This window comes from Notolepis coatsorum (assembly GCF_963971535.1).
Source record: "Notolepis coatsorum genome assembly, chromosome: 2".
In the NCBI taxonomy this organism is placed as follows: Eukaryota; Metazoa; Chordata; class Actinopteri; order Aulopiformes; family Paralepididae; genus Notolepis; species Notolepis coatsorum.
The window spans coordinates 64,351,924-64,365,452 of NC_140166.1; the positions used below are offsets into that span (position 1 = coordinate 64,351,924).

The following is a 13,529-nucleotide window of genomic DNA, read 5'->3' on the forward strand; positions in this document are numbered from 1 at the left end:
TATCTTTCTATATCTTTATTAACAGAATATTTATTGTTATCCTATTTAAGGTGTTTTCTTTACTGAGCAGTATGGCCTGCTGCTCTACTCTTGTATTTGAACAGTACAGTGGGGTCACAGGGGGGTCACACACATACACGTCCCCCTCTGCCCTGTTTCAGTAACATTACAGCCCTCCTCTCTGGACCAGCCAGGAGTCCCCAGTGTCCCCCCCCCCCCACCCCTCAGGAGGGTCTGACAGCCAGCACCCCCCCCCCCACCCCTCTGACAGCCAGCTAAACGCTCTCTCCTACTAAAATACTTCCAGTTGAGCTGTGAGGAGGAGTGAACAGGCTGCCTGGGATTTAAACACGTTACCAGAAGAAAACAGAAGTGAGAGACTGTTGCTCACGGGTCCAGAACCCAGACTCACAGAAACAGAAGGTTCTGAAGGAGAGAGAACAGAGGAACAGAAGGTTCTGGAGGAGAGAGAACAGAAGGTTCTGAAGGAGAGAGAACAGAGGAACAGAAGGTTCTGAAGGAGAGAGAACAGAGGAACAGAAGGTTCTGGAGGAGAGAGAACAGAGGAACAGAGGCTCTGAAGGAGAGAGAACAGAAACACAGGTTCTGAAGGAGAGAGAACAGAGGAACAGAAGGTTCTGGAGGAGAGAGAACAGAGGAACAGAAGGTTCTGAAGGAGAGAGAACAGAGGAACAGAAGGTTCTGAAGGAGAGAGAACAGAGGAACAGAAGGTTCTGGAGGAGAGAGAACAGAGGAACAGAAGGTTCTGGAGGAGAGGGAACAGAGAAACAGAGGCTCTGAAGGAGAGAGAACAGAGGAACAGAAACACAGGTTCTGAAGGAGAGAGAACAGAGGAACAGAAGGTTCTGAAGGAGAGAGAACAGAGGAACAGGTTCTGAAGGAGAGAGAACCCAGAGGAACAGAAGGTTCTGGAGGAGAGAGAACAGATGAACAGGTTCTGAAGGAGAGAGAACCCAGAGGAACCCAAACACAGGTTCTGAAGGAGAGAGAACAGAGGAACAGAAGGTTCTGAAGGAGAGAGAACAGAGGAACAGAAACACAGGTTCTGAAAGAGAGAGAACCCAGAGGAACAGAGGCTCTGAAACAGGTGGGAGAAACTTTACGCTTTAACCTTCCTAACGTTATGGTCTGTCTTTGTTTCAGTCTTTGTTTCTGCCCTGCGGTGTTGTTGTGTTTATTATATTATTATATATTATTATTTATTTATTGGATGACCAGTGGTGGATAAAGTATAAAGTGCTACCATACGTGAGTAAAAGTAAAGATATCTTATACCTACTTGAAAGTGACTGGATGACAGTAGAACAGAGGATGGCATGTAGCCTGGTAACTTTTTTGTTTAATGTCTGGAATACTGAGAAACTGGAGGGTTTGCACTCACAACTGTACCCAACTAATATGAGACATGGATATACCACACTAGACATTAGATTCATGCTTTACTTTCTGAAAACAAATGCTCTGAAGTCTCAAGAGTATTAATCTGGTGTTAAAGTAGCTGACATTAAATAAAGTATCAAGAGTATTAATCTGGTGTTAAAGTAGCTGACATTAAATAAAGTATCAAGAGTATTAATCTGGTGTTAAAGTAGCTGACATTAAATAAAGTATCAAGAGTATTAATCTGGTGTTAAAGTAGCTGACATTAAATAAAGTATCAAGAGTATTAATCTGGTGTTAAAATGTACTGATGCAGTATTTATACCTACCTACCTGTCTGTACATATCTGCATATAATCCTTTTTACATATCTGTAGATACTATATCTATATCTTATATCCCTTACCTACTCTTCCTAGTTACACTGCTGGCCAGTATGATTTATTACCATAGTGTCTTTATACCTGTTTTTATATATTAATATATTGTATACCCAGTTTAATCACCTGTACACTGTATATTACTATTGCACATTACTGTTACATGTGCACGCTGGTTGGATGCCAAACCTCTTTTCGTTGTACTGTACTTGTGCTGTATAATGACAATACATTTTAATGTAATGTAATGTAATGTAATCTACTGTAGTCTAGTCTAGTCTAGGCTAATCTAATCTAATGTAATCTAATGTAATCTAATCTAATGTATTGTAATCTAATCTAATCAAATGTAATCTAAACATAACTTGATGCACTAACAAAACAAACATTTCGGGCGGCTGATTGGCGCAGTGGGCAATGCGCTCGCCTCTAGCGCAGGAGACGCTGGGTTCGAGCCCAGCCCTCGGCGTTGCTACCGGCTGGCCGGTCGTTCATACTAACACAATTGGCAAGTGTTAGAGGGTGGGAAAGCCGGTGGGTGGGGATTGGACGTTGTGGACAGCGACTCCTACAGGCCGCTTTGGTGACGCCGGTGCGGCGGAAGCAGGAAGTAGCGGGGGCAGCGTGAGCCTCCCACGCGTTACTCCTCGCCACTGAGAGTTTGAGCTGCTGCGGTGAAAAGATGCGACAGGCTGCCTCCTCGTGTACCGGAGGGGACACGTGATGCAAGGCTTCTATCCTCACTACAGCCGACCAGTGGGAGGCATAGTCTAGCAACGTTCAAGACAGGGGAGGGAAGAATTGGATATACGAAATTCGGATGGGAGAAAAATAGAAAATGGGGAGAAAAAGTGGATAAAAAAATTTAATAAATAAATAAATCAAACCATGTCATCATCCTAACCAACAGTTTTTATACAGGATACAATAGTGATCTATAGGAACGTCTGTTTCCCACCACAGTAACTGTATGTGTGATGTGTGTGACGTAGCATTAAGACCATGTGATGTAAGGGTTAGGGTTAGGGTGTCAGGTCTCCTCTCCTCCTGTATGTGTGATGTAAGGCTGTGTGGACGTAGCATCAAGACCATGTGACCTGAGGTTTCCTCTCCTCCTGTGTGGCTCTCTTCTAAAGGAGAGAAGAGTCTGAATGTGAGTGTATTTGGAAATTGAAAGTTACTGTAGCTTCTGTTTAATTTTTGTGAAAAGGGTTGTGTCACTTTCTCTGTGTAGCTCAATGGGTAGAGCATGACACAAATGCTTTGTCTCCACTAGCCAGGGTTTAGCCGTGCTGTGTGGCCTCGTCTCCACTAGCCAGGGTTTAGCCGTGCTGTGGCCTCGTCTCCACTAGCCAGGGTTTAGCCGTGCTGTGGCCTTGTCTCCACTAGCCAGGGTTTAGCCGTGCTGTGGCCTTTTCTCCACTAACCAGGGTTTAGCCGTGCTCTGGCCTTGTCTCCACTAGCCAGGGTTTAGCCGTGCTGTGTGGCCTCGTCTCCACTAGCCAGGGTTTAGCCGTGCTGTGTGGCCTCGTCTCCACTAGCCAGGGTTTAGCCGTGCTGTGTGGCCTCGTCTCCACTAGCCAGGGTTTAGCCGTGCTGTGGCCTCGTCTCCACTAGCCAGGGTTTAGCCGTGCTGTGGCCTCGTCTCCACTAGCCAGGGTTTAGCCGTGCTGTGGCCTTGTCTCCACTAGCCAGGGTTTAGCCGTGCTGTGGCCTTGTCTCCACTAGCCAGGGTTTAGCCGTGCTGTGGCCTCGTCTCCACTAGCCAGGGTTTAGCCATGCTGTGGCCTCGTCTCCACTAGCCAGGGTTTAGCCGTGCTGTGGCCTCGTCTCCACTAGCCAGGGTTTAGCCGTGCTGTGGCCTCGTCTCCACTAGCCAGGGTTTAGCCGTGCTGTGGCCTCGTCTCCACTAGCCAGGGTTTAGCCGTGCTGTGGCCTCATCTCCACTAGCCAGGGTTTAGCCATGCTGTGGCCTGTCTGGCATACAGTGAGTATCTCTATTGTCTTTAGAACCTGACTGAACAGAGAACAGAGAACAGAGAGCAGAGAGCAGAGAACAGAACAGAGAGCAGAGAACAGAGAGCAGAGAACAGACACACCACGCACAACACACGCACAACACACACACACACACACACACACACACACACACACACACACACACACACACACACACACACACACACACACACACACACACACACACACACACACACACACACACACACACACACACACACACACACACACACACACACACACACACACACACACACACACACACACACACACACACACACACACACACACACACACACACACACACACACACACACACACACACACACACACACACACACACACACACACACACACACACACACACACACACACACACACACACACACACACACACACACACACACACACACACACACACACACACACACACACACACACACACACACACACACACACACACACACACACACACACACACACACACACACACACACACACAGGCTGAATGGACACAGTGTGGAGCCGACTGCTCACTCAGCAGCTCCAAAACAACACTTTAGCCCCAAAGCACATATTCAGCCTTTAACCCTTCTCTCTCTGCTGGGTAGAACTACAGTACCCAGACACCATGCTAAGTAGCACTACACTACAGTACCCAGACACCCTGCTAGGTAGCACTACACTACAGTACCCAGACACCCTGCTAGGTAGCACTACACTACAGTACCCAGACACCCTGCTAGGTAGCACTACACTACAGTACCCAGACACCCTGCTAGGTAGCACTACACTACAGTACCCAGACACCATGCTAAGTAGCACTACACTACAGTACCCAGACACCCTGCTAAGTAGCACTACACTACAGTACCCAGACACCCTGCTAGGTAGCACTACAGTACCCAGACACCCTGCTAGGTAGCACTACAGTACCCAGACACCATGCTAAGTAGCACTACACTACAGTACCCAGACACCCTGCTAGGTAGCACTACAGTACCCAGACACCCTGCTAGGTAGCACTACAGTACCCAGACACCCTGCTAGGTAGCACTACAGTACCCATACACCCTGCTAGGTAGCACTACAGTAACCAGACACCCTGCTAGGTAGCACTACAGTACCCATACACCCTGCTAGGTAGCACTACAGTAACCAGACACCCTGCTAGGTAGCACTACAGTACCCAGACACCCTGCTAGGTAGCACTACACTACAGTACCCAGACACCCTGCTAGGTAGCACTACAGTACAGTACCCAGACACCCTGCTAGGTAGCACTACACTACAGTACAGTACCCAGACACCCTGCTAGGTAGCACTACACTACAGTACCCAGACACCCTGCTAGGTAGCACTACAGTACCCAGACACCCTGCTAGGTAGCACTACACTACAGTACCCAGACACCATGCTAGGTAGGACTACACTACAGTACCCAGACACCATGCTAGGTAGCACTACACTACAGTACCCAGACACCCTGCTAGGTAGCACTACACTACAGTACCCAGACACCCTGCTAGGTAGGACTACACTACAGTACCCAGACACCATGCTAGGTAGCACTACACTACAGTACCCAGACACCCTGCTAGGTAGGACTACACTACAGTACCCAGACACCATGCTAGGTAGCACTACACTACAGTACCCAGACACCCTGCTAGGTAGGACTACACTACAGTACCCAGACACCATGCTAGGTAGGACTACACTACAGTACCCAGACACCATGCTAGGTAGGACTACACTACAGTACCCAGACACCATGCTAGGTAGCACTACACTACAGTACCCAGACACCATGCTAGGTAGGACTACACTACAGTACCCAGACACCATGCTAGGTAGGACTACACTACAGTACCCAGACACCCTGCTAGGTAGGACTACACTACAGTACCCAGACACCATGCTAGGTAGGACTACACTACAGTACCCAGACACCATGCTAGGTAGCACTACACTACAGTACCCAGACACCCTGCTAGGTAGCACTACACTACAGTACCCAGACACCCTGCTAGGTAGCACTACACTACAGTACCCAGACACCCTGCTAGGTAGCACTACACTACAGTACCCAGACACCCTGCTAGGTAGCACTACACTACAGTACCCAGACACCCTGCTAGGTAGGACTACACTACAGTACCCAGACACCATGCTAGGTAGGACTACACTACAGTACCCAGACACCATGCTAGGTAGGACTACACTACAGTACCCAGACACCATGCTAAGTAGCACTACACTACAGTACCCAGACACCATGCTAGGTAGGACTACACTACAGTACCCAGACACCCTGCTAGGTAGGACTACACTACAGTACCCAGACACCATGCTAGGTAGGACTACACTACAGTACCCAGACACCCTGCTAGGTAGCACTACACTACAGTACCCAGACACCCTGCTAGGTAGCACTACAGTATGGGGGTGACAGTGGAGGTAGATCGGTCGTCTGGTATTCGGAAGGTTCCTGGTTTGATTCTGGCTCCTCCCGGGCAGCGTGTCAAAGTGTCCTTGAGCGAGACACTTAACCCCTACAACATACTCCTGATGAGGGTGTGTGAGCGAATGGGTGAATGTGAGGCATAAATTGTAAAGCGCTTTGGATACAAGTGTTACATGAATGCAGTCCATGTACCTATTACACCATTTAAAATGCATTTAAATGATATATTTCCCTTGACTGAGCTATAACGTCACGTCACGACTCGTGTATCGAGAATATTTCCCTGACTTTCCCCACGTGGTTTATCTGACTTGGTCGGTCCGCCGTTCGCTTGATGTACAGTAACTGATGTCCCTCTGTTTTCAGACAAACGATGAGCCGGAGGATCGTCTGGGTGTGTCTGTGGCTTCAGATGAGCTCTGCTCTGTCTGACTACATGTGTGAGGAGGACCACTCCTCCCTGGGTGAGTCACATGACCACGCCTTCCTGGGTGAGTCACATGACCACGCCTTCCTGGGTGAGTCACATGACACAGTCACCCCACTATACACGCCTTCCTGGGTGAGTCACATGACACAGTCACCCCACTATACACGCCTTCCTGGGTGAGTCACATGACACAGTCACCCCACTATACACGCCTCACTGGGTGAGTCACATGACACAGTCACCCCACTATACACGCCTTCCTGGGTGAGTCACATGACACAGACAGTCACCCCACTATACACGCCTCACTGGGTGAGTCACATGACACAGTCACCCCACTCTACACGCCTCACTGGGTGAGTCACATGACACAGTCACCCCACTCTACACGCCTCACTGGGTGAGTCACATGACACAGTCACCCCACTCTACACGCCTCACTGGGTGAGTCACATGACACAGTCACCCCACTCTACACGCCTCACTGGGTGAGTCACATGACACAGTCACCCCACTCTACACGCCTCACTGGGTGAGTCACATGACACAGTCACCCCACTCTACACGCCTCACTGGGTGAGTCACATGACACAGTCACCCCATTCTACACGCCTCACTGGGTGAGTCACATGACACAGTCACCCCACTATAGACCTGTTTCGTCCACGTCAGGTGTGGGCACGCTTCAAGGCGGCAAAAAGGAACGTAATCCTGGTCAGAACAACGGGGCAGACTACAATATATTTGCATTTGTTAGCCATGCTAGCGACCTAAACAATCAATCCATGCCAAAGCTAGACGTGTAAAAGGTGAAAGACTCGCACTCACAGCCATGTGCTGATTTTGGCTAAATGACATCCAGACGTTTTCATTTGAAACAACTTTTAGTCAGGGGAGTGTCATGGTTTCTCCATACTTTGTCAGGGGAGTGCCATGGTTTCTCCATAGAGCTCCATTATACTTTTAGTCAGGGGAGTGCCATGGTTTCTCCATAGAGCCCCGTTGTACTTTTTTTTGGCGCAGCAGCTGGCGCAGGTCCGAGGTGACTTAGCCACGTGACTCAGTTGGTATTGCTGATTGGCTCGACCGCGGTATGTTTATAAACAAGAAACAGGTCTATACACAATCCACTCTACATTGCCCTCAATTTTCCTATGTTTTCTTTTGTTCTTAGCTCTATTTATTTTAATAAAAAAAAAATGGTATGTACCTTAGATACTATGTATGTATGTATATGTGCTTCGTTACATGTATATATACATTCATTCCAATTATTCGCCTGTTATATTCTCCATCCATCTATCATCCATTGCAACACTATATTATTATCACGACATCCTGTTGGGGGATCCCCCTTAGAAGGGCCCATCTGAGGTGTCTCTCCTCCACGCCGCATGTGGTGCTTTTTTCCTATTGCTGGGTTTTTAGTGAGTCGTTCCTTATCTTCATTGGGGAAAGTCTGGGAGTGTTGCATATTTGGATTTTATGATTTAAAAAAAAAATTATTATCTATTGTGATGTTTCTTCTTGACTTGTACAAGACGACTTGTACAGCCCATGGGGGCTATTCCATTTGATCTCGGGCTATACAAGTACATTTGATTTGATTTGATATAGAGCCTGTACTACACACAGTGACATACCATCATAAAGTTAAGATACTGAACCTTTGTACTGAAGAGACTGTACTGCTACTAAACCATCATAAAGTTACTGAACCTCTGTACTGTAGAGACTGTACTGCTACTAAACCATCATGAAGTTAAGATACTGAACCTCCGTATTGTAGAGACTGTACTGCTACTAAACCATCATAAAGTTAAGTTACTGAACCTCTGTACTGTAGAGACTGTACTGTGGGGGTTCCAGACACAGTAAGAGTTAATGATTCTAGGTCATTCTGATTTAATGAAGGTCAGAATTTGGGCTGAGAGGGAGACACAGGAGAGAAAGTCCTGGTGGGATCTGATCTCAGGCCATAACCTGCTACTTCTCTCCAGGGTTAGGGTTAGATCTGATCGCAGGCAAGGGGTCTTAACACTGTATTCCTGCTTCTCCTCTCCAGACCCAGAGGACGTTTTGAGTGTCAGTATCCCTCTGGAGCAGCCACAGCGCCCCCTGCTGGGAGACACCCTGCTACTGCCATGCTACTTCCAGGTATGACTGACCGCTAAAGGACAATATCAGTCGGTTTTAAAATGTCTCTGTTATTCCTTTAATAATCTAGGATGATAATATAGGAATATGATGATGATGATGATGATGATGATTCTCATTATTATTATTGTTATTATTAGTGTGGGTGACCTGGCGAAGCCAGGTTGCCACCCACACTATAGTAATCTATACTATTTTTATTCTTCTTTATTCCGCCGATTTTGCAAACACAATTCCTGCCAGAGCGTTTGCGCCCCATACACGTGAAAGGTATCAAAACGACCGGCTTGCTCCAAGTCACAGCGCTATTGCTTTTCGGAAAGTTTCATCACACCGTTTGGCTACAAATCGACTTTAAACGGGAAAATGTAGGTCCCATTGGGAATGCATTGCAAATTAGAGTGGGGCAGCTGAAATAAAAAATGTTCCACTACCTTGGGTAAATTGCGACACTGATCTCAATTTTGGACGTAGATAAAAAAACAACACATCAAAACGATGACACGGCTGTCGGCTCGCTCACAAAAGAAAAATAAATGGAATTGGACATTTCTATCTCAACTGATTTGTTTGAAGGTTCTCCTCCCCATAAACACCAATGTGTTCGCACTCTAAGAATACAATGATTTTTGAGCTTTTCCCCCCTTGTGTTCCGATCGCCACCAAGGCCACAATTGTCGACGGAATGCCACAATATCGCACACAACCCTTCACATACTCCTTCAAGTGCTCATCTGAAAGTCACAACGCTTCATCTCTTATCGTTTGCTTTTAATCATCGTGACAATGCAGTCATGCGTCTGCCCTCATTGAAATACATTCAAAGTGAAAGTGCATAGTCATTCGTGATTGCATCAGCCTAACAGGTGTGTGGCTCATGGCTCAAGGGTACAGCTGACCTGCCAATGACCTCTCATGGAGTTAACCCTTAATCGCCCCTCTGTGTAGCAGTACTGAATTGCTTGACAGCGCCCTCTGTCTTGCGGGTTGTGTCATTGTACTCAGTAGGGATGTGCTCTTTCATGGGTCTATGTTGACCCATTGTACTCGGTAGGGATATCCTCTTTCATTGGTCGATGTTGACCACTCCCCCGATCATTAGAGATCATTAGACCACGCCCCTTAGGCCACACCCCCTTAGTCCAGAAAAAAATTTAAAACTCTGAAAAGTCCGAAATTTTTAAAAAACTCGGAAAAGTCAGAACATTTTTTTAAACTCGGAAAAGTCCGAAAAATGTAAAAAACACGGAAAAGTCAGACATTTTTTAAAAACTCTGAAATTTCTTTTAATACGTTTTTTTAATTTAAACTTTAAAATTTTAGCTCTGAAAAGTTTTTTAATACGTTTTTTTTGTTTGTCATAGAGACTCGCGAGAGACCCTCTCCCGTTGGCCGGCGGTGCACAGGATTCACCCACACTTTCACAATTTCCCCCGCACGGAATTGTCTAGTTATTATTATTATTATTATTATTATTATCATCTTCCCCCAGGCCATCAGAGCCCTGAACACTGAACTCTCCACACACAAGCACACATGAGCACACACACAACACACACACTAGCAGCCACTTTAACATGAGCAAGCACACACTCATGCTGCACACGCCCACACTTATGGCCACTAAGGAAAGGTCACTTTAAAAATAGTATAGTATAACCGGAGATTGTATAAATTAGCATGTAGAAAGACACTACCAAAGGACCTAGTATGTCCTCCATGCTCTGTAAATAACTTATGTACATATACCGATATGCCCTAACATGTTACTTGTTTATTGCACAATGTTACTTGTTTATTGCACAATGTTGATTCTATTATATGTTATTTGCATTGTATACTTGTATGCCGTGACAAATAAATCTCTTGACTTGACTTGACTTGATTATTGTTAATATTGTTATTATTATGATCATTATTATAGTTATTATCATGACCTCTAGGATCACACGGTCCCTGACCCCGGCGCCCCCACCATCCCCCCACTTTCCCACCGTATCAAGTGGAGTCATGTTACCGAAGAGCATGAGCTCACGGTGCTGGTTGCTATGGGGGGGCGGGTCAGAGTGGAGCAGTCCTTCCTGGACCGGGTGCAGCTGGTGGGCTACCCGGCCACACCCACCGACGCCAGCATCAAGATCAGTGAGCTGCGGTCCAATGACAGCGGAGTGTTCCGCTGTGAGGTTCAGCACGGCATCGAGGACAGCCATGACACCGTGCACGTCCACGTCCAAGGTGCGTTCTGGGAACTGTAGTTCTACATTTCACCTTAGTGTGAGAACACGAAGTAAGGGATAATGTATAGCTACGAGGTCATTGTCGCAAAATAATTGACCGACACAGAGTTTAGAATACCGAGCCGCGTCAGTTAAACGTCAGTGAAGGTCAATTATTTTGCGACAATGACCGAGTATAGCTATACATTATCCCGCTTATTACATGGCTAACTTACTAACAATATACCTAATTCATTTTACACCATCGACAAGACGAGATCGCAGTTGTTCTGTGGCTCTGTCAGCCCAAATAAAGTGATTATTATTATCGCCAGCAGCCGGCAGGTGTGTCTGATTGCACTGATGCAGTGTGTGTCAGTGGGCTTGATTGCTCCAGCTGCGAAAAGCAATAATCACTGGTGATTATTGCGCGTTGCCCATGGCAGCGGTCAGTTATCGAAAAATTATTCACCGCTGTCAGGCGCTATTGACCAATCACAATCAAGCATTTCGGCGAATGTTAAAACGCCATGTAATAAGGGAAGATAATTACTGCATAGAACACAAAATAGCAAATAAATAGTAATACAGATACATTTTTTATTATATAAACATATATTTTTATTATATAAACATATAATAAGACAAACAACAACCACAACCATCACACCAGGGATCATCAGCTGAGTGATACCAGAACAAATTTTGTGATTATTAGTTGCCCAATAACAGTATAAAACATTTGGTAGAGCGAGGCCCACACCCAATTTGCATTCTTGTTGTAAAACAGTACCACTAATTTGTTGATGTTTACCTGCCCAAATAAATATAGAAACCAGTTTAAAGACTGCATTTTTTAGTTGTTGACAAAAACAGTGGGATTGAGGGCGACCGGGTAGCGCAGCGGACTAAGCGTCTGTCTACCACCGCAGAGACACTGGTATCGAATCCGGCTGTCAGCGTTACCTCCGGCTTGGCCGGTCGTCATACTGACACAATTGGCAGTGTCAGCGGGTGGGAAGCCGGTGGGTGGTATTCTGGTCGTTGTAAACAGCGACTACAGGTCGGTCAGGGCGCCTGCACAGCGAGGGAAGGAACTGGGTAAGGTAGTGTGATCCTCCCACGCGTTACACTTCCCCAGTGAGAGTCCTCGCTGCCAGGTGAAAAGAGGCTGCTGGCTTTCTCCTATGTCTCAGAGGAAGCATGTGATAGACTTCAGGGCTCCCTAGACCGACCAGTGGGGGGCACATGCGCGCAACGACCAGGAAGGGGAGGGGGGAATTGGCATAACGACTAAATTGGGATGGGAGGAAAATCAGAGAAAAATAGGAGGAGAAAAAGTGGATATATAAAAAAAAATAAACAGTGGGATTGTTTGGAATAGGTAGAGACACGGGGCGGCTAGGTGGTGTAGTGGGCAAGGCGCTCGCCACCAATGCAGGAGACGCTGGGTTCGAGCCCAGCTCTCGGCATTGCTACCAGCTTGGCTGGTCGTTCATACTGACACAATTGGCAGTGTTAGAGGGTGGGAAAGCTGGTGGGTGGGTCCTGGTCGTTGTAAACAGCGACTCCTACAGTTCGGTCGGGGCGCCTGCTCAGCGAGGAAAGGATCTAAGGGGGGTAGTGTGATCCTTCCACACGTTACACCCTCTCAGTGAGAGTCCGCGCTGCCAGGTGAAAAGAAGCGGTTGATTGGCTACACGTGTGTCGGAGGAAGCACGTGATAGCCTCCACTCTCCCAGACCGACTGTGGGGGGTAAGTGCGCAGCGACCAGGAAAGGGATTGGGAATTGGCATAACGACTAACATTGGGATGGGAGAAAAACTGAGGAAAAAGGAGGGGGAGAAAGATAAAAAATAAAATAAAAAAGGAATAGGTAGAGACATTTTGAAAGTATGGTAATTTTTTTACGGTGAGAGGATCATGTGGCCAAGCGGTAGAAAAACGTAGTCGGAGACAGGTTGTCATCACCCGGTGGTTGGTTTTTATTCTTCTGTTTTCTTTTGTTCACCAGTGGAAAAACAGGCTGCAGCACAACTAATTACAATAACGTAGCATTTACAAATAAAGAAATGCCATTTGAAAATAAGAGCAAAAATACAAAACTATAAAATGTTTCATACAAACAAAATATCAAGTAACTAGGCCCTTGGCTATGGGAACTAGCTCCAGCACGGCTGTGTCTCTCTTCCAATCCTGCTTCTACTTCCCCTGAGAGGAGCTTCTATCCCAGGCTTTATCCTGGAAGCTCCTCCTACAGGGACAAACCAACATCACAACAATCAATTAAATATTACAGACATTATTTCACAGCTTAAAGACCTCTGTACCACATGGATACAGCACTACATACTGAGCTATCATCACAAAAACACTAAACAGTGTTCAGAGCACTGTATAGGTATATTCCCTTCGTATCATGACCCCCCCCCCCCCCTGTACTCTAGCACATTTGGTT

The 13,529-nt window shown here is 46.6% G+C and overlaps 1 protein-coding gene across 1 annotated transcript in view; it reads left to right on the forward strand.

The window, feature by feature from the left end:
- Positions 1-324: 324 nt before the first annotated feature.
- LOC311223407 (uncharacterized protein) overlaps positions 325-13,529 on the forward strand; it is a 39,320-nt gene continuing 26,115 nt past the window's right edge. Inside the window, exons 1-4 of the mRNA XM_084308195.1 lie at positions 325-1,108; positions 6,634-6,785; positions 8,763-8,854; positions 10,798-11,089. Coding sequence (XP_084164321.1) covers positions 6,641-6,785; positions 8,763-8,854; positions 10,798-11,089 — 529 coding nt within the window. The 5' untranslated portion in view covers positions 325-1,108; positions 6,634-6,640. The remainder of the gene's footprint in view (positions 1,109-6,633; positions 6,786-8,762; positions 8,855-10,797; positions 11,090-13,529) is intronic.